Consider the following 22,666-nt stretch of genomic DNA (forward strand, 5'->3'; position numbering starts at 1 on the left):
ACAGCACTGCCTTTGGAAAATTGACCAAACACCTATGGAATGACTATGGTATTAAACTCCATACCAAGGTCTTTATTTGTCAGGCAGGTGTCTTGAATGTCCTGCTGTATGGCTCGGAGTCATGGACAGTGTATTGCCACCATGTTTGGAAACTCCATCAGTTCCATGTGCACTGTCTGAGAAAGATTGCCCATGTGAAATGGTACAGGCACTCAAATGCTTTGAGAGTCAGCGTATCCAGGCACTACAGGAAAAGTGTAGGATCCAAAAAGAATGTGCAGTGTCTGTGGTTGGCAGTTTTTTATATGATGTTTTGTAATTGGCTCTGCCAATCAAGGATTGGTTTAGTTGCTCATCAACGGTAATATAGAAAATGAGATCTGTTGATCAATGGTTCAGTCCAAGAAGCCAGCAAACTTGCTACAGATTTCCTCTGTAATATATTAAGTGTATAGTATTGAAATAACCAGCTATTCCGAAAGATTTTGTTATAAGGATAGTTTTACTGTATAGGCTCTGTGCAGGGGCCCAATCCTGAAGATGTTAAAATTAATAATCCTTACATTATGTTTATACACTCATCCCTCGTTAAATGAGTACTTCATTTATGAGTACTCGCTTAAACAAGGGACGCACTTACCTACCCTAGTTCACTTCACGAGTGAACTTACCCCGCTCATATGAGCCTAACCCCTCTCCCTGCGGCTCCAACCCCCCTAGGCAGCCCCCCTGCCATCCCCACAGCCCCAGCCTGCTGCAGCCTGACACCCCACTGCTGCCTGTATTCCCTGTGGCCCCGCAGCCCCAAACCACGGTGCCTGACGCCCCTGCTGGATGACGACACCCCCCCACAGCCCTAAACTGCACTGCCCCCATAGCCTTAACGCTCTGCGGCACCTGTACCCCCTGCCAGCCCTAAGGCCGCCTCTATGCCCTGCAGCCTGACACCCCTGCTGGCCCCACGGTGGCCTGTGCACCTGCCCATGCCCAGACCCCACCATGGCTTCCTGTACACCCCCTGTGGCCAGACCCTCCCACGGCAGCCTGTACACCCTCCCGTGGCCCTGCGACCCGACACCTCTGCCGGCCCCGCGGCCAGACCCTGCTGCCGATTGTACCTCCCGCAGCTGCCTGTACCCCCCCACCCATGGGCAGACCCCCCCCCCCAATGCCTGTAATCGCTGTGGCCAGGCCCCCCCCCCATAACCCCTGCGGCCGCCTGTACCCCCTGCGTCCCCACCATCCCCCATGGCCAGACCCCCCGCCTCCCGCCACCTGTAACCCTGCAGCCAGCCCCCCCTCCACCTGTAACCCCCGTGGCCCCCCGGCCAGACCCCTGCGGCAGCCAGGCCCCCTTACCAGCCTGCAGCCACACTCCCCCTGACACCTGAACCCTGTGGCCCAACCCCCCCCGCCCCAAACCGCATCAGCCTGAACCCCCCAAACCTGCCACCGGATTTTAACCTTCCCTCCTGCTCACAGCCCTAAACTACCCCCAGCCTTTAACCCTCCCCAACCCAAGGTTCACTTACATTTCAAACGCAGCGCCACCCACTGCCACCCCTTCCCTGAGTTGGGAGGCCAAGGAACTAATCAGAGACTTTTACATGTAATTTAATGGGAATTTAGTGTCCCTCTTAGGAGTTTCTGCTTACGAACAGAAAGTTGGGAACCCGTTGTGCTTGTAAAGCAAGTGATGAGTGTAATTCGTTCTCAGGCCACATCTGCATGGGTTTCCTCGACAAAACTTGTGTTTTGTCCCCATTAGCCCCAGAGCATCTACACCTAAAATGCGTTCTGTCAACAGAACCTGCCTACGAACAGAAAGTTGGGAACCAATTGTGCTCATAAAGTGAGGGATGAGTGTACTCTTGTGGCAAAGGCAGAGTAGGACCTGACTTTATGAATTAATGGATATGTAAGATTGTTCTTTCTAATATGTATACATTTTGCTCCACATTAGCTTTCTGTGTATAAGGCACAATGGGGTGTTAAAGTTGTGACCTTTCTGAGTTAGAGTATGGAGCAAAGGTGTCATGGGAAATTTCTATTAAAGAATTAACATTGAAGGAACTGCCAAGCAGGAATTCAAAATTAGAATCCTGTTACAACGCGAAGTCCTGTGGCACCTTATAGACTAACAGATTTTTTTGGAGTATAAGCTTTCTTGGGCAAAGACCCACGTCATCAGATACATGTATCTGACACAGTGGGTCTTTGCCAACGAAAGCTTATGCTCCAAAAAAAATCTGTTAGTCTATAAGGTGCCTCAGGACTTCTCATTGTTTTTGCAGATACAGACTCACATGGCTGAACCTCTGATACTTGAATTCTGTTACACTGGCAAAGCACCGTTCATGTTGCACTCAGAACAGATGAGAATTCTAAAAATTCCTTCTTGAATAGTTTTGGCTTTCTTGTTTCTCCTTATCAGTGCAAGGTTTCATGAAGCATCTTTAGGCATTTTACAAAGGCCTGGTTTATGCTACAAAGTTAGGTTGATAAGCTGCCCTACGTCAGCCTAGCTTTACAAGTATCTACTCTGAAATTTGTCTCACATCTGTGTAAGTTTCCCAATAGAGTGATGCAGTAACAGCACTTGCCTGAATGAGGTTGACCCAGGATAAATGTACTGAGGTCAGCACAGCACAGCACAGGCGCAGACACTGCCTTCCTTACATCAATTGATCCTAAGAGTCCTCCAGCTTCTGTCCCACAATGACCGACACTGACTGCCCTGGTCACAATTGTGAACTCCACTGCCCATGTATCATGGGGACAGCAAATCTCCCACTCCCACATAAAGCCCCGCAAATTTGGAAATATTTGCTTGATTGTCCAGTTTCCAAGCACACCTAACAGCTCTTCATCTTGTGTGCACTTTGCATGGCTGATTGTGCCAGTTACATGCTGAGTAGCTGGTATAGACCAAAAGCACAAGCAGCCGTCCTTCTGAATCTAGAATTGAATTTTTTCTTGGTGTTGTCAGGGTGGTCAGCCTATGTATGGCTTCATGAGCAAGGATTAGGCTAGGTCTGTGTTGGTTATTGGCATTCTAGCATCACCATTGTGTTCTTAAAGATATGAGCATTGTGCACTCCCCTGACCAGCCAGCACTTGTGTCGGTGATCCACCAATGCTTGCACCACCATAGAAAAGTCACTTTCTGTTGCACTATGTGTCCAGGTGATTGAGTGCTATAAAAAGGGTATGTGTGTCAATTATCACTCCACTGCAGTTCAAGAACCAGTTGCTGTGAAGCCAGCCACCATGTCCTATATGCTGCCAAGAGTCACAGTCCTATGCTGCAGGATATAATTAATGGCTCTGCACACTTGCATGACAACAGACCCACACAGAATTTTGCAAAATGATTTCTCACTGACTGGTAGCAGTTCAGCATTGCAAGATTCCATGGGTTGAGTACCAGTCTCTTCTCTGCTGTCTGTGCAGCTCTCATTTTGGAGTCCCTTCAAGGAAGAGCTGGAATTTACCCTGCTCAGAGATCCAGGAATAAGGCTTTGCATAGGGGAAAGTTCTGCAATCACTGCTTGTTGTCCCATTATGATGCATTTCCACCAGACAGTGCTCATTTCTCTGGATCAGAATTGGCACTACACCATCTGCACCTGTTTTGCGTATGCCAGTGTCTATTAGGCACCCTTTTTCTCTTCTGATAACTGTTCTCTATTACTGGTAAAGATGCTGGGTTTTTTCCCTCTTGCAGGGCCACAAATGGGAGGGGACAAGGGGATAATCACCCAGGCAGGCTGCAAGCATGGGTGAGTGGGTGGCATGTGGAGCCTCCCTTGCAGGAGACTAGATCCTGAACTCCACTCCTTTCCCTTGCCCATGTTCAAAACCGCAAGCCTCCCTCACCCCACTTTGCCCTCTTTTGGCTGGAGACACTTGCCCCTAGCCCAGAGACGTCCTGAGTGCCTCTTCTGTCTGAGGAGTCCTGGCCGGCCGCAGCCCTGACCACTCTCCCTCTTATCCCCAGGCCAGAGGAGTGTCAGGCCAGCTATAAGGATGCCTAATCTCCCTTCCCCAGACCCAGCCTGCTCTGGGGAAAGGCATTTCTGCAAAGATGCTTTTGATCTGCCCCATGAAGCTTCCCGAGCAGCTGAGTAATAAATACTGTTGGGTTGGGTCCGGGGAAGCAGGGCGGAACAGAAGGGAGGCATGGCTGCAGCTGGCATGGAGCTTCTCTGGGCAGGTAGAGAATGGTGCTGCAACTAACCCAGGGGGTCCTCTGGTCTAAGAGTGACACTCCTGGAGTCTCTGGAATGGAGGATTTGTGGCTCCAGCTGAAGGAGGGGACCAGGGAGGCCAATGATTGTTCTGTCGGGGGGGCACAGAATTGCTATTGGTAGAGTTGTCCTTTTGTATTGGCTTAACTTTGGGATGTGATCTTACTGAAGCAGCTACAGAATTGATAGAGCACTTGGAACTGACCTACCCCTGACTCTGGCTAGTGTTTTTTCAGGATCTTCATTCAGTAATGATGAGTGTTCTCATAACTCCTGCTCAGATTAATGTATTTTATGTACATGTATTAATCCTTCCTTTAGTCATAAAAGTTATCTGATTGGGACAAATTCAATAATTTTATAATAGTTCTGCACATGCCTTCATTACAGTCATTAAGATTTTCCTTAGATCAGTTCAAATATTTTGTCCTATGGTGCAATACATGTGTATCTGTCATTATAGCCATCTACCTCTGGATCATCCTGCACCTTTCCATAAATGTGGTGTTGCTATCCCATCAGCTGTAAAACAGATGCACTTTAAAACCACATTAGTGAAAGGAATTTAAATAGCTTTTTAACTTGCTACAAAATGTAAAGTCCACTTGCACACACATTTTTCTGGGTCTTGTGACAGGAGTGTTTGCCTTGAAGGTTTTCACATATCTCTGCAAAAGGACAGCAGTATGTCTAAATAACATTCCAGTGAGTTTTCTGAAAGGTTACACTTGGGTCACTAGCATTTAATGACTTGTTTTGGGAGTTCCACAAGAAAGATAGTTATAATTAACAGTTTGGGAGAGGGTTTTTTTGTTTGTTTGTTTTGTTTTTTTACGTTAATATAATTGGCATAGATGTGGCTTCTTATTTACTGTCAAACTAGAAGTTTTCAGATTGCATACTGACAAAGGACAGGTTAATGTTCTTTCTCAGTCATTTTCGGATAAAACACATCCAGTCAATAGTGCCATAGTATGCTTGTGCCAGCAAACATACTTTAACTTCATTTGATCAGAATATAAATTGGCTGAGTATTGTTAAATGTATTTTGATTGAAATGATTAATTTATGCGCTATGCAAGTCAATTTGGCATATGTCAAGCAAGTTTGAGTTTGTGCATTTGGCTGGGGAAAAATAAGTTGACCTATTTTGCTGCCTATGTAAACAGACCATGTAAACATAGCCATGGAATTCAACTGTGCTTCTGCTGAACTCACCGCCGTAGACTGTGGTAGGTGCAAGGTTGGACTCTACATTATTTAGCATTTCGAAAGAGGAAAAACTGGATGACTTCTGCAAATATTTATTTTTTAAAAGTGCCAACCCACTGAAACATTTAAGAAAATCAAACGCAATTGCAGAAATCTGATGCCAGTTATCATTGTACCACGTACACATTTTTCTCTAATTTCAAATCATCAAGTAACACTTTTTAAAAAAAATTCTCACCTTTGTGTTATCATTTGTTCAGCTCCATTGATGATTGCAATGATTTAACGCTCTAGTGTGGAATAGCTAATGATGTTTTAACCAATGTACACTAGCTAAGGGTACATCTACTCTTACGGGAAGATCAACCCACTGGTGGTCGATCTTCCGAGGTTTGATTTAGTGTATCTAGTGGGGATGTGCTAAATTGAACTATCATGGTGTCACCATTGACCCCAGAACTTCTGGCATTTGCAAGGAGTAAGGGAAGTTGATGGGAGAGTTTCTCCCATTGATCTGCTGCTGTGTGGACGATGATGAAAATTGATTTTAGAAAAGTCAACTCCTGCTACACAATTCTTGTAGCTGGATTTGTCTATCTATAATTGATTTTACCTCCGAGTGTAGACCTGGCCTGACACTGTTAAAATGCAAGTGGCTGGCCTTACACTAATGCTCCTTCCAGTGGAATGATAACAGTAGAACAATCTTAAGCAAAATACTAATGAAGACGGGGCCTCTTTCTAAATATGACATAGTGGTCAGACTGCAGGTGCATGCCTTCAAACAACAAAGAAGTCTCTTTTCGTGCTTCCATGTAATTGTGACGTACAGAAGCTGAGAGCTGGACAAATTCTGATCCTTAATGCTACATTAATATTTAAAGTAAAGCAATAAAAAAGGGTTATATAAATCAGTATTTAAAATTTTTCCCATTGTTTCTTTTACTTTAGTTTGCTGGGACTTTATCAGATGGTTTGGGAAAGACAATGGATAACCGACATCAAACAGAACGAGAGTACATTCGGTACCATGGTGCAACCAGTGGAGAACATCTCATAGCTGGGATCCATGGGCTTGCTCATGGTAATAAGAAGATCTATATTTCAGCTGCTTTTTTTAAATCTCTGTCACTGTGGTTCCAAAGTGATAAAATTCAGACAAACAATGCCATTCGATTTAAAGCACTCTACATTGGTTGGTTATGTGTGGCTTAAGGAAATAGAACAATTGATGGCTTTCCTTTTTAATTTGATGGTGTTTTTTAATGTTGGCGAAGACACCTAGATGTAAGAACATCAGTATGTTCTCAAATAAGGTATAAATTATGTTGCTAGCAACATATGAAATTTGATACAGTTATTCTTAAAGAAGTGTCAGAAACATTCATCGTGCTATTTTATCTGTTAATTATTTACTTTGTCTTGAAACTGTTTTTTAAAATGTTTCTGGTTTCTGTTTCTTCAAAAATGCAGTTAACTGTTAAATTCTGTCTGTTAAACTGTAGGAGTTTTCCCAAATACTCCACTGGATGCCAAAGTTACCCAAATGAAATAATTAAACATGTTGTATGCTATATTCCCTCTCAACTCCAGAACTTATGCATCAACAATACAGTTCGTACTTCGTCACCACAGTGTTTACTGTCTTCTGTCCGTGATGTAAAATCTGTAGGACAGTCACAGAAGTTGCTGGAGATGTGTCAGTTGATACCAGCTGCAAATCTGCCTTGTAAGCCCCTAACCTATGGTACGCCTGCAGGTTCTCCTGGACATTAACATTTTGAAAGAATGGGATGCCTACTCTTGTGTCCTGATTAAGATTCCACTTACGCTAGTGACCTGTTTAAATTTCTCTTTGTATTTCCAGCTGAACACGGTATTTTTCATTTCCTGTCCTCAGCTGTACTGTAATATTTTGTCTTCTGTTAAATCTTTGTCACAGCTTGAAGGTGACTTCACTTTAGGAGTAGATAAAATAGTTTTCTCCATTAAAACAAAAAAGCAGTCCAGTAGCACTTTAAAGACTAACAAAATAATTTATTAGGCGATGAGCTTTCGTGGGACAGACCCACTTCTTCAGACATAGCCATACCAGAACAGACTCAATATTTAAGGCACAGAGAACCAAAAATAGTAATCAAGGTTGATAAATCAGAAAAATTATCAAGGTGAGCAAATCAGAGAGCAGAGGAGCAGAAGCGGGGGAAGTAAAGAATTAGATAAAGCAAAGTATGTAAAAGAGCCCCTATAATGAGCTAGAAAATTGCCATCCCAGTTCAAACCACGTGTTAATGTGTCAAATTTGAATGTAAAAGAGACTTCAGCAGTCTCTCTTTCCAAACGGCTGTGAAAGTTCCTTTTCAGTAAAACACAGACTTTCAGGTCATTAACAGAATGGCCCACTCCATTAAAGTGCTGGCTGACAGGTTTGTGAATCAGGAGTGCTTTTATGTCTGTTTTATGCCCATTAATTCTGTGTCTAAGAGAGTTTGAAGTCTGTTCAATATGCAAAGCATCTGGGCATTGTTGGCACATGATGGCATATATGATGTTAGTTGAGGAACATGAGAAAGTGCCCGTGATTCTGAGAGTAACCTGGTTAGGTCCAGTGATGGTATCTCCAGAATAGATATGTGGACAAATTTGGCAACGGACCTTGTTACAAGGAAAAGTTCCAGGACTGGTGTTCTTGTGGTATAGGCTGTGGCTGTTGGTGAGGATCCTCATAAGGTTGGAAGGTTGTCTGTAGGAGAGCACAGGCCTGTCAACGAGGGCCTTCTGGAGTGTGGCATCCTGATTAAGGATAGGTTGTAGGTCTTTAATAATGCATTGCAGTGTTTTGAGTAGGTAATGACCAGTGGTGTTCTGTTGTTGGCTTTTTTGGGCCTATCTTGGAGTAGCTGGTCTCTGGGTATTCATCTGGCCCTCTCGATTTAAAATGCTCCATACAAATATGAGATTATTATGAGATTAGTAAAAAAACATGCATTCATAATTCAAACTTCTCGTGTGCTGTGTTGACCTGGATAGTGTTTTCCCACTATCAAGAACTTTCAGCTAAATTACATCGTTTAATATTGTCAGCTGTAATTACATCCTGTTTTCATTTTGAGTGGCAAAACTGTTGGTTCACTTACAAGCTTTTTTTGTCTTTGCTAGGTATCATTGGTGGATTAACAAGTGTCATCACCTCAACAGTAGAAGGTGTCAAAACTGAAGGAGGAGTCAGTGGTTTCATATCAGGCCTTGGGAAGGGGCTGGTTGGCACAGTAACCAAACCAATGGCTGGTGCTCTTGATTTTGCTTCTGAAACAGCACAGGCAGTGAGAGACACAGCAAGTCTAAGTGGCCCCAGGTCAGTGAACACTTTCCATTCTAATCAATAACATTTCTGCAAAACCATATTGCGATAACTTTTGCAATTTTATAATTGATTTGTTTCCAATTCTGAAGGAACTGTGACTTTGTAAAACTGTGTGTATTATTAGTCCTGCCTCTAGTTTATATAGTTCTCTCCTTTTTGAAAAATTGCATCTGTAGACTCACACTCATGTGGCCTTGTGTGCTAGTAAAATTGGTTGCAGAAAAGCTACAGTGTACTAAAAAAGGTTTTTTCTTGATTCATTCTAATATCACATGCATGTTAAATCTCTCGTCTGGCACCCTTGGGATCTGACCGGTGCTAGATGAGGGAATATGTCGGATGATAGGACATAAATATTTTCTAGCACATTACCAGCATTTCCACTGATTACTGGGCTTTTAGAAGACATTTAGGGGTAAATTACAGCTAAATAACAGTATAGAATACTGAGAGCCAGGACTGGTGGCTGTAAACAAACTTTATGGGTCCATGGGAAATTTGCCTGCACCCATGATAAGAGGGTCATCAGGCTAACTAAAATCATGCCAGATTACAGAATTTGCTGCATGAAAGAGTTCTGCATTAGAGAAGTTCAGCCTGTAGTAATTGGCAGGCATGAGGAGCTTAAATAAAATAAAAAACTGCCACCTTTTCATCCTGATGAAGAATGGGACTAAAATGTTCTTCTTTGGGCTTCCATTAAGAATTCCTAGGAAAGTAGGTCTTCCACAGAAGTTAGAGTTCAAACATAAAGTAATAGAAATCCCTTCTGTTTTTCTTTTGAAAAATGAGTTTTTACTAAGAATACTTGTGTGATTATACATGTGCACACATTGCTCCTTGGGGAATTCTGTGCCAAAAATTAAAAACACTGTGAACAAAATTTTAAAATTCTGCAAAATTCTGCATGTTTTATTTGTCAAAATAACACAATATAATCAAACCAGTTTCAATTGCTTTGCTAATTTATTTCAAGATATTGGTTAGCAAGTATGTCTGTGCAACAATACAGACAAGAAAAAACATTCCTCCAGGAGCAAAGTTAAATAAACCTCTCTGATGACCCAGTTTCTCTGTTATGCTTTTTGCTGGATGCCTCAGTGTGGGTTGCATATTGGGTGCCTTACAAGAAGTAATGTTTAATTATATTAAACATGGTTAAGGTACACAAAATGTAGTAAAGCTGATCAAAATAATAATGGCAAACCTAATGGGGAAAGGGAAAAGAGTAGAAGAGTTCCAGAGAGTTGGATCTAAGAGAATAAACATTTTATTTCCAATGTTTAAATGACATTCATTTCCTGTGTGGTGATGCTATGCTGTGTTGCTGTTTGCCTTAGAAACTGGGTCTGTTGATCTTGCACAACAGAAGAGTTAAAAAAAAAAACCTGGAATATTTATTTTGTGATTTTTTTTTTCTTCTGAATTTTTTAGTCTTTCCATTTGTTTTTTCCATTTCCTGCCTTTTGTTATGCCACACTCAGAATCCTTATATGTCTGCCTCACTATTTCAGTAAGGAACAATAAGGTTGATGAAGTGTGAGTGAGGTGAAGGAAACTCATAGGAATGCAAACCTAGACATACTTTGTTGTGAAAGTAGGAAACGTTCCACATGCACCAGCCTTTTGAGCTGTTGATGAGTGTAATAAATATAAAAAGAATTCATGTTAAGATGCATAAGATTGAAATAGGCCATCTTTTGAGGTTCACAATGAATCTTGGAGTAATAGAGCCTCACATTTTACGTGCATGAAATATAATAATCATTTGAGCAACAACTAAATGAGCATGTTTGCAGACAGGGGAGGGCATGGCAGCAGCTATAGCTATATGCACTTGGGACTTAATTTAATTTGTACAGTTGAAATGTAAGAGATTGTAATTTGGAAAAGTAAAGAAGGATTTAGAGGAAAAATCCATATAGTGTACAGTGAGAAATGTTGGAATGATATATCTTAGTCATACAGAAAGTTGGGACCCATGCAAGCTAAATAACTGATGTGTTAACCTTAACAGATTGAGTTCATTTTTTATGTTTATACTCATTCTTAAAATATTATAAAGGTTACCTTATTGTATTTAAATGTGTATGAATGATGCTCACATGCATAAAATGGATGCCTTACTGTGAAATAAATATCTGTGCATTCAGGAGCTGTCAACCTGTTTAGTATTACAGTAAACTCTTTCATGTGTAGCAGACCTGGGAGCAGAGGGTTGCTGGATATTCAAATGTTCTGGATAATAGAGATATACACCTAGCAATGCATAATACTAAGGAAACACAAGATTCCATATTAACATACAAACACAAATGTATGCAGAGTACTTTATTTATCCAACCATAGTATTGTACACTGTAAACTTGTACTCTATTTGCTGTATTATTTGTATTTACTTTCACCATACTGTACTTATGGAAAACATAACTAAAATGTACTTATGGTGATAATGCCAGTTATTTGAGAATTCTGGATAATAGATGCTGGGTATGAAAGAGTTTACTGTACTAGTGATGAGTTTGTGTCACAGACAAGAAACTAGATAGCAGGGAAGAAAAGAGCTGCCATGTGCTTGTGTAGCCCAGTGCTTCCCTAGTGAGTGCTGTTGACTGAGTAGAGATTAAAAAACATCTGCAAGCTGAGCTTCCTCTGAATTTGGAGTAACTTCTGTTTGCTGTAACCCAAGGGCACTCTGAGGTTACGTTCATCTTAATAACATAGAAATCTTGCGCTGTTACAACTACCTTGTGAAAATCTTTTTGAGCCATAAACCTTTCTTTAAAAATATGTTTTTAATACAGGTTGAACCTCTCCAGTCTGACAACCTCCGGACCTGAGTGGTCCTGAACCAGGGGTTTTGCCAGACAAAGAGAGGTTAATACACCTCTGCTGTCCACCAGCCTCATTCTTGGGGCTCCCACCCATGCTGCTCGCCCACCACAGCCTCCAATTTCCTGATTTCCCTGGCCCAGCACAGCTCCTGTTCCCCAGACACCGCCAGTTTTCCAGGCCTGACCCTGGCTGCAGTTGCTGCTCCCTGGCAGTGGCACCTCAGCCACAGCTCCCCAGAGTCTTTATGGGCATCATGATTTGGCCCCTGCTGTCTTCCTGGGCCCCACCAGTTTCCCACCCTGGCTGCAGCTGCTCAGCCCTAGCTGGGGATTCCAGCCATGGGACTCCTGGCCACCAGGGCTCTTTGGTCTGGTGCCTGTTCCCTGTCAGATCCTGGATGTTGCCAGACCAGAGTGTCCTGGATTTCAGAGGTTCAAGCTGTAATTAATTTAGGAAGCCTCTTTACACAGATTTGGTTGTACTTTTTTTTCACAAAAAGGCTTTACTTGCCCATCTCTAGCTCATATGAATTAAAATACTCTCAACTTCACTCACGTGGTGTAATTCATGAAAGAATCCCACGTCCATTTTCTTTCTGATTCTCTTATGTAACCAAACAGCTCAATTATCTTCTGGTTTGGGTTGCCAATGTTTAGGGGTGAGATGGGGGGTGCATATGCCACCCCCAAATGCCATGAGCAGAAGGGACCAGGAGCTAGCTAGCAGGGTCAAAGTTGCTGGGCACCTAGGGAGTCTAGTGGGGGAGATAGGCCTGGAGCCCCCAGCAGAGGTATGCCTTTCCCTTGCACTCACTGGCAGCAGCAGGGGAAGTAGTAAAGCAATATGGCCCCAACTCACTCTGCTGTCCTGGCACATCTCAGGGGAGGGGTGGGACTGCCCCCGGCACTCACTGGCAGAAAGAAGAGTGACGTGGCTGAGGGAGCAGAGGAAGCTAGGGCTGCATTGCTCCGCTTTCTCTACCGCTGCTGGTGAGTACGGAGGGGTAAACCTGTGGCCCGGCTAGTCCCCTGGACTGCATCTCTCAGAGGAGGGAGTTGGGAGAAAAGGTATGGTGGAAGTGAAACAAGGGCAGGGTAGAGGAGGTGACAAGACAGAGCAGGGGCAGGGAGAGGTGGGGCCTGGGCAGAAGGTGGGTTACACTGGCGTTTCCCTGGACTGAAGTGGGGACAGTCACGTGGCTGTGTCCCCACTATACCAGCTGCTCCTGCCAATTTGATTGGATATATTCCTGGAAGTTTCATCCTGCAGGGTGACAACCCTGCCTTTGCAGGACAGGGACAAGAACAAAAAAAAATTTGGATTTGTTTTGACTCTGGTGTCCCAATAGCCCCCTGTTGCATCTGTTAACTCTTTAACTATGTGTGGTTTGTAAACAAAATAAAATTGCTGTTCCGAACTGAATCTGCTGGCTCAGGTTGTATTTTCTGCTGTGTGCACGCCGAGCCACGTAGACCATTCTAAGTTAAGAAGTATACAGAAATAAAAAACTATCAAGCTGATCTGATGAGTGCTGCTTAACCTTGCAAACTATGAATTAAAGTAAGTTAACTGTCACGGACCAACTCTGTGCAGAGAACACTGTTTTAAGTGCTGAGACTCCATGCTGCTCTCAGGTTACCAGAGGCTCACATGGCCAGACACCCTGACAAATCCACTACTGAGCTGTGTACTCAGTAGCTGATTTTATGTAAGGTGAATTGCTCCTGTGGGTAAGGAAGCATTTTTAAAACTTCTCTCTGCTGCTAGTTTTAAGATGGAAGTGGAGAGTTAGGACTTTAGTACCTTCTCCACTGCCTGTAAGTGTAAGAGGAATCAGTAGACTGCTCTTGCACTTGCTCCTGCAAGCCTTAGACTACTCTTCAGTGGCCTGCCCTCTCCCTCTTTATATTATCATCACATCAGTCCATAAGAAGCCAAAATATGCTGTTCAGGCAATACAACGCTCCAGAAGGCATGTGTGGACCCTCCCCCAGTTAGATTCCTAAGTCATTCTGAGTGTTGGGGAGTTGAAGAGCCTTCTGCATTCCACATGGGGTCTTGTAGGTGGCTACCAATAGGAAATTGGCAAATACCCCTAACCAACACCACCCTCTCTCCAGGCATTGCTTTGTTCCTGTATGCACGCAAGTAGAGCTCGTTTGCTGAGGGCCTGCTGTGGTTCACAAAGGGGTGGGGACTGAAGAGAGTAAGGAACAATTTCTTCTCTTCTTTGGTGTCTGTGTAGCAAACCTGGGTGGAGTGCATCCCCTCCCCCCATCACTTCACAATCCTGTAAATTCTGGAGCTTGGCAGGAGCCTAAATTAGTGTGTCAAAAATGATTACTTATTCTTTCAAATGCTAAGTGATGATTTAGCTATACGTATCTCATAGAGCTGGAAGAGACCTCAAGAGGTCATTGAGTCCAGTCCTCTGCACTCAGAGCAGGCCCCATCACCATCCCTGGCAGACTTTTTTTTTTTTTTTTTTTTTTTTTTTTTTTTTTTTGAAATCTAACCTTCACCAGACCATTGAAAAGCTCCCTCAAGGATTTACCTCACAACCCTGGGTTTGCAAGGCCAGTGCTTTAACTACTGAGCTGTCCCTCCTTCCTCTCTTCTACTTGTCAGCATTATTGCTACTAGCTAAAAAAAGTCATTGGAATTATTTTTGGACCTCTCATGCCTCCTTTTTTGGGGTGTCATTCACGAATGCTTTTGCAGTTGAATTCCAGCTGGGCAGAAAAAATCTACCTAAACTACCAACTTAATCTTAATCTTTCAAAGCAGATGTGTCTTTGTTTGCAGATTTAAGGAGGGAACCGAAATAAAACTCTAGTAGAAATTGTCAGCTTCTACACAAAGCGGGTACTAGATAGCTGGTTTATGATTGCTGCTTATAGCCACAAAATATTCTGGAAAGCAGCTGCCACCCTCAGAAGTATGACTAAGCCTCCACTAAAGGACAGAGAAGTTGTATTCCAAGTGATTGTCTTTTTCCTTCTGTTTGACTGAACTCTGAATACTCCCTAATGCCCATCAGCCTAAAACAATAAATTGCTCATTATAGTGTGTTCTCATCATAAAGCTCTTACCAGTACATGAGAAATTTAAAAAAGTATTTTGTTTGAATAAAGTTAAGGTAAAATAAAAATAAAATAAAGTTAAATAAAATTATAATTTTCTATTAGTGTGTTTGATGGAAAAAGAATACCCATTCCTTGGTCACAGTGAATTAATATCATTGCTAGGAATGAGACGTACTTTTTTCTTTTACCATTTTGGCCCTAAAGTACCATGACTGGTTTAATGGAAACTGCTAGATATCAAGTGATCACTTTGGGGAAAAATAGAAAGCTAGGGAATGAATCAAGCTTTTTAAGGGCAATTACTTTACCTTTCCATTTCTGTCATTTGTATGTTGCAAATCTGACTTTTTAATGTGTACATTTGTGTGCTTTATATAACTTTTAAAAATAAAATCCATAGCCTTAGTCAGAATTCATTCATCCTCAAACATAGTGGTATAAAAGTCCACTAGATAACTAGAATATGGTTTTATTGTGCCAGATAGTCATACTTCCATATGACTTGCATGGTTATTTTTCTAGTTCCACATTATATGGAACATTCCACATTTTGGTTTAAAGCAGAGTGTTTGTTTCACTTGTTAGGGAATAAGGGTCCAATTCTTTTTTCCTTATGGAGTCATTTAAGAGTTTAGATGGTTGAATCAGGGAATGTGTTTAATGTTTTAGGTCTGCATTATACTCCAATATAAAATATTTTCTTCTAAAAATTACCCACCTTGCTCCAGGCTTGGAAATCTCTGCCCATTCCTGTACAGTTAAATGATGCAAAATTCTAATAGATTGGAAAGCCAAGACTCATACTTGCACAGCTGATTCACCCAAACGTATTACTTTATGATAAAGTTTGCTTGGAAATTTCTGTAGCATCGTAATATTGCCTTTAATATTGTGATTTTTATAATTCAGCTATTTGAGCTATTCTTTGAGCACATGCAGACCCAGAAATCAGGAGCTCTGACTTTTCACACCCCTGTGTCCTTTGGCATGCTGCTTAAATTTCTATCCCTGTTTCCTCATTGCATAATTGGAGTACAATGCCTACCTAGATCACGAAAATAAGAAAACAGAGTGCAGTAATATTTATAGACCTTTTAGATTGTTGAGTCTGTTAAATATACATGTTAGTCACATTGCAACTACCTGTTGGAACTTTGAGAATAGTTATTAATTATTATTAATATAGTTGGTTATGTATTTACACTATTCTCAGAAGAACTTGGGTTCCTGTCTTGTGGAGCATCCAGTCTAGACTTCTACATTTCCAATTGCATCAGGTGGCTTTTGTATGCTGTAATTACTATTTTTTGTCCATATTAAGATTAATGCATTCAATACATCCTGGAGCCGGCAGTTATCATGCACAGACATTTAGGAACTCTGTCATGACTGTTTGTAGCTCACCCTCACTCTCTCATATTTGGCAGAGCTGGGAGCAAGAATTGCCATTGACCTGACAGTCACTAAAGAGCCCCAGACAGGAGGAAGAGTACTGGGCTAGATCACAGAAGTCCTCCTGCAGTTGTCACCCAGTACGCTGATCAAGCGATTGTCCTTTGAGGGGGCCCCCACTGCCCTGTCCTGCTGTGCCAGAAGCTATGGTTTGCACCGGCCAAGGCACAGAGTTGGGGTAGCAGCTCCCCAGTAGAACATAAGACACTGAACCAGTTCAGCTCTGGGAGGTATTAATTCTAGGGCCATTGGCAGCACTTAGGAACTCAGTCCTCAGAGTGGATGAAAAGCCCAAATAAATCCATATTACTCTGTTGAAAAGTTTTACAGAGAGAAATAGTATAATTTCACCCTCTTTATCAAGGAAAGAGATTCATAATAGTTGCTTCACACCAGCTAAGTATTTACACTTGGCTTGATAATAAACAAAGGTGGTTTTATTAAGTATAGGATTTACAATCAGAGAATCCTTTGGCCTGGAAGGGACCTCAGGAGGTCATAGACTCCAGCCCCCTGCCTAAAGCAAGATCAACCCTAACTAAATCATCCCATCCAACGGACCCCAATTTGCCTCTGAAGTATTCAGATAATTTCTGTGCAAATGAGAATTTGACTACCACTCTTCTTCCCAGGATCAGAGAATCATAGAATCCCAGGGCTAGAAGGGACCTTAGGAGGCCATCTAATCCAGCCCCCTGACTAAAGTAGGATCAACCCTGACAAAATCATCCTAGCCAAGATTTTGTCAGGCTGGGACTTAGAAACCTCTAGGGATGGAGATTCCATCACCTCCCAGGGTAACGCATTCCAGTGCTTCACCACCCTCCTGGGGAAATTGTTTTTCCTAATATCGAACCTACACCTCTCCTTCTGTAATTTTAGGTGATTGCTCAGTGTTCTGCCATCACTCACTACTGAGAACAGCCTCTCTCCATCCTCTTTAGAGCCCCCCTTCAGGAAGTTGAAGACAGCTCTCAAATTGCACTTCACTCTTCTGCAGACTACAGAAACCCAGATCTCTCATCCACTCCTCATGGGTCATGTGCTTCAGCCCCCTAATCATTTTCATTGCCCTCTGATGGACCCACTCCAATGCATGCACATCCTTTCTATACTGGGGGGCCCCAGAAAAGGATGCAGTATGGTAGGTGTGGCCTTACCAGTGCAGAATAGAGGGGAATAATATCTCCCCTAGATCTTCTGGAAATGCTCCTCCTAATGCACCCCAATATGCCATTAGTCTTCTTGGCACACTATTGTCTAATATTCAGTCTTTCATCCATTGTAATCCCCATCTCCTTTTCTGCTGCACTGATACTTTGCCAGTCGGTTCCCAGCCTATAACAATGCTTGGGATTCTTCTGTCCCAAGTGCAGGACTCTGCACTTTTTTGTTGAACCTCATCGGATTACTTTTGGCCCAATCCTCCCGTTTATCTAGGTCACTCTGGACCCTATCCCTGCCCTCCAAAGTATCTACCTCTCCCCCTAGCTTAGTGTCATCTGCAAATTTGCTGAGGGTGCAATCCATCCTCTTATCCAGGTCATTAATAAAGATGTTGAAATTAAGTGATTGCAAGTGAAAATATAGATCAAAGTAAGTAACTAAATCAAAATAAACGCAACATGTCAGCCAATCCTAATGCACTCAGAAACTTGCTACATGTGAATTCTTACCCTGACAGTTCATCTCTTTCACAAGCTAGGCTGCCTGCTATCTTGGGCTCAGTCCTTCTCTTTGTTCAGTTTTGGATGTTTCTAGCAGGCATCTTGAGTGCTATGAGAGGGTCTCCTAGCATCTGGCAACTGCCTTACTGTATGTATGTGCGTGCGCACACACACACACACACACACACACGCGTCGTCTTGTCCAAGGCAGGAATTCTTTATGTTCAGTCCACTTTTCTCATCTTAAGTGGAAAAGTACCAGATCCAAAATGGGCTTCAGCATCAGTTGCCCAGCCACATGTCTTTTTAGGACCAACCACAGTTTGGATTTATATGAAAAACAAAACCCTTCACAGGTTGTTGACTTGATCAATCAGCCATCAAATTCCAAAACTATCACTAATGGCTTTTTCTAGAATACCTAGAATAATAAAACAGCTTCCCACTTAATATGTATAATTTGAAATACAACAAAGAGACATGCACAAAAATAGAATACACCCATTCAGGGGACGACAGGCTGTTGAATGATAGGTGACATGACCTGTTTTGCATAAAACATCTTTGATCTACGCATATTTGCAAGCCATTTTTCATAAAGCGGAGCAGGGAGGGAGGTGGTGTGACAAGGAGTAATCAAGAAATGTAGTTTCAAAGTTTTCTGGATATCTGTGGAGGGGAGATATTTTGAATGAGTTGAATGGTGAGGATGGAGCAAAAATGGAGGATAGAGGCAGGAAAGGGATAGTGTAGAATGGGGAAGATTGACGGTAGCTGTGTAAGAGAAAATGGGGGATGTTGTGTCATTTCAAATCCTTAATAACTCCCAGATTTCCGCTACCCTTTTATGCCTAGATAAGGGATCAGCAGCCTTTCCAAGGCAGAGTGCCAAAATTTGACATTTTGATCTATATAGATGGACCAAGAGCCGGTGGTACTTTTTAAGTCACTTAATAGTCCTACTTACAACAGCTTCATTAATAAATAAATAAAGATTCAGAGCTTTACAGGTCAGGTGGTGTTTGGTAGCATTAGGTGGTCGGTTGTTAATCCATAGGCAGCATGGCTTTGGGCAAGCTCCCAGCTGCATATGGGAAAGGGCAGGGCTGAGCCCCTGCCTCATGTGCTGATGAAAATCAGCTTGCATGCAACTCTTGGCTCTCATGCCAGTGGTTTCTGACCCCTGGCCTAGATGATGTCACCTTTCTCCTCATCCCAGTATCAAGGGTGCACATTAGCAGGGCAACATGAGCACCAGCTTTGGTCTGCTTCTAGCCTATAGAAAAACAGATTCATTCACCAGTGCAGTCAAATAGACCATTTTCACTTCCATTAAAGCCATATGGTACATTAAGATGAAAAGTATTGTTACAGCAGATTAGCTTATTGAATAATTTTGTATAAAATGTCATACACGAAACTATAAAAAACTTGGAAGCTTTTAGTCAGTTCTCCAAGTGATTGCTCATGTTCATTCCAAATTAGGTGTCCACTGGTGCACACCCAGTTGTCAGAAGCTTTTTGCCCTAGCCAGCAGCTGTGGGGTCAGAGCGGCACCCCCCAGAGTGGCACCGATGTGGCGACTAATGTATGCGCATGCGAGCGCGCGCACACACACACACACACACCACTCAGTTCCTTCTCGCCACGCTGCTGGTCATTAGAGCTCTTGCTTTCTCCTTTCTAATTAAGTAGCAGTAGCCTATTGTAGTGTAAATAGTTCTCAAAGTAGTATAAATAGTTTTAGAGTTCAATAGTTAGTCTTTAGTGTCTTCACTAATAGCTGAGGCAGGACTGTCCGTCCCCCTCAGCACTGAGGAATGCCTGGCTCCCCAGGCTTTAAGATTTGTTCCAAGTGTGGCAAACATATGCCCAAGAGCAACCCCCATTAAGCTTGTCTGATTTGCTTGGGGGAAGGACACTTGCATGACCTCTGCTCAATTTGTAAGGCCTTTAAGTCCAGCACTTCAAGGCATTGGGCCCTATCTCTTAAAGTCCTGCTAATGGAGGTGTCTCTTAAACCTTGGGAGTCCGCAGCAGGAGCGGAGAGTGGAGCCTCCTCGGTGCAAAGTGCATCAGCACAGTCTACCACGATGCTGGCCAAGGACTCTCAGCACTGGGAGCAGACACAGGCACCATCGCTGTCTCAGTGCCACAGGAGTCAGCTTGGTGCTGAAGAAGAAGAGACAAGGGACGCGTAGGTCACTGACGTCCAAGTACGGCGGCCATAAGTCCAAGGCTCCGGTGTGCACTGTCGAAGGGCAGGCAATGCGCATGTTGCAGCCGGTGCGGAGCAGGCGCCCACAGGAGCTGGACTTACCCTCAACTCCAGAGGTGTTTCACGCGGCTCAAGGCCTTCTTCCAATGATGGTACCAGGTCCCTCCCCATCAGTAAAGACCGGCGCTGTAGCATTGAGACTGAGCAGTCGGGGCCTATGGACATTACGCTAGTGCCAACCCCTGCGCTCATGTCAACACTGGCACCGACACTGTACTCAGTGCCGAGTGCTCTGGTGATGACCCCTCATGGAGTGACCATGGGCCAGTTTCAGGTGTTCTTTGCTCCAGCACTGGTATGGTCATTGGTGCGCTTCACATTAACGCCGACTCCAGTGGCCCCACCATGGTCATCTGCTTCCAAGTTGGTGTCAGAGTTGAACTCGTTATACTCAAGCATTGGGCACAGTGGGAGCTTGAGAAGGTTATGCCGTAGGTGTTGCGGGCACTGTAGTCATCATTTGGACGATATGGGTTGGCCACCAGCTTCGCAAGCGACGTATTAGCGGCCCTTCTGGACCCCATGGGTGTTTCATGAGGTGCAGGGCCAGAGTGTGGGCGTAACTTCAGTGACTCAAGGAGCCCCATCAATCCCGCGCTCAGCACCGTCGGCGTCAATGGGCGCCCCACCAACGGAGCAGCAGCAGGAAGTGTTGGGCGTTATAGAGTCACCAACGTCGATCTCTTCGGCACCGTTGCAGTGGGACTGGACCCCAATGGTGCCAACTCAGTTGGTGATTGTACCTCCAGTGCCGACAGGGCAGGCACCAGCCCTGAGACCAGTGCGGGCTCAAGTACAGGGCGCGGTACCAGCACCATTGGTACCACCTGTTGGTGGTTATTCTGGTCAGCTGGTACCAGTACCTGCTCCACCCTCAGTGCCTCCTGGTTACCTTGTTATTCCTGTGGGGGGGGCAGTTGACAGAACAGGTCCCTGCTGCCCTTCTCCTCCAGATGGAGGTGCAAGGGGTATCATCCTCTTCCCCCCCAGATGAGGCGGTGGTGAGCTCATCAGCCTCACCGATGTTGGGGTATGGTAGGGTGTTTCAACAGCTACTCAGGAGAGTGGCCCAAAACTTGGGGATGCAAGCAGAGGAGGTCCAGGATGAGATGGACCCTGTTAGACATTGTCCTCTGTGGGGCCTACTAGGGCGGCTCTGCCCATAAGGAGAACAATTGCCACTATGGCTAAAATGGTTTGGCAGGCCCCTGCTTCTGCCCTTCATACGGCCCTTAGGAAAGAGAGACAGTACTTTGTTCCATCCCAGGGCAATGAACATCTGTTTACCCACCCCGCTCCTGACTCCCTGGTAGTGGATGCCGCAAACCTCAGAGAGCACCACGCGTTCTTGGATCCCTCCCCAAAAAATAGAAATGCTAAACACTTGGACCTCTATGGGAGGAAGGTTTACTCAACAGGAGATTGTTAACCAGCAGGCTCTGGTTAGCAGGTATGCATGCAACACAGTCAGTGCCATATCTAGGTTCTCTGAACTGTTACCACCCGAAGCCAAGCAGGACCTAACAGCAGTGGTAGAGGAGAACGAACTGGTCTCAAGGGTGGCCACTAGATGCCGCAGACGCTTCCAGGAGGGTTATGGCTTCCAGAGTGGCGGTGTGCAGGAGGGCACGGTTGTAGGTTTCGGGCCTGCCACATGAGGTTCAGCAAACAATCCAGGACCTCCCCTTCGACGGTCCTACCCTGTTCTCAGGCAAGACAGATAAAAGACTGCGTAGACTGGGCTACCCTGCACTCATTGGGCCTTCAGATGCCTGCCAAGCAATGCAGGCATTTTAACCCCCCATCCGCAACAAAGAGAGTTTCTGCAGCTGCAAAGGGATGGTACTAGAAGGAGGAACAGGACAGGCCGACAACGTTCAGGCCAACAGCCTCAGTGCCATCAAAAGGGACCACAAGGGCCCAAGCCCCAATTTTGATGGCACAGTCGAGAGCGTTGAGCCAATTTCACAGACTCCAGCATCCCCACTTTTTTTCATTCTGTCTATTCCCCTTCTACCACACATGTTGCAGCATCACCACAGACCAGTGGGTCCAGCGTACAGTAGAAAGGGAATGCACCATTCAGTTTTCTTCATATCCCACTTCCCAACCCCTTTCCCTGTCCCTCTTCAGGTACCACTCTCATGAGATCCTGTTAGGGCAGGAATTACATTCCCCCCTGAGTTCGGGGGCTATAGAAGAAGTGCCTCCCAGTTTCAGGGGACAGGGATTTTATTCCTTGGTATTTCCTAATTCTGAAACCAAAGCGGGGCTGAGGCCTATTCTAAACTTAATAAGTCTCAATGAGTTTGTAAAGAAGATACAGTTTCCAATGATGTCCCTGGGTCTCATATTCCCGATGCTGGAACAGGAGGACTGGTTCGCTGCTCTCGACTTACAGGACACATATTTCCTTATTTCAATTTATCCTCCTCACACCAGGTTTCTCAGGTTCATGGAAGACGGCAACCATTATCAGTTCACAGTGCTGCCTTTTGGTCTGTCGGCAGCCCCAAATGCAT

General features: G+C 44.1%; 1 protein-coding gene across 10 annotated transcripts in view; it reads left to right on the forward strand.

The window, feature by feature from the left end:
* VPS13D (vacuolar protein sorting 13 homolog D) overlaps positions 1-22,666 on the forward strand; it is a 225,761-nt gene that overhangs the window by 162,100 nt on the left and 40,995 nt on the right. For all 10 annotated transcript variants that reach the window (XM_074975870.1, XM_074975874.1, XM_074975877.1 and 7 more), the window contains 2 exons: positions 6,414-6,546; positions 8,622-8,817. In XM_074975870.1, the coding sequence (XP_074831971.1) occupies positions 6,414-6,546; positions 8,622-8,817 (329 nt within the window). The remainder of the gene's footprint in view (positions 1-6,413; positions 6,547-8,621; positions 8,818-22,666) is intronic.

The sequence above is a fragment of the Carettochelys insculpta genome, chromosome 23, assembly GCF_033958435.1.
Source record: "Carettochelys insculpta isolate YL-2023 chromosome 23, ASM3395843v1, whole genome shotgun sequence".
In the NCBI taxonomy this organism is placed as follows: Eukaryota; Metazoa; Chordata; order Testudines; family Carettochelyidae; genus Carettochelys; species Carettochelys insculpta.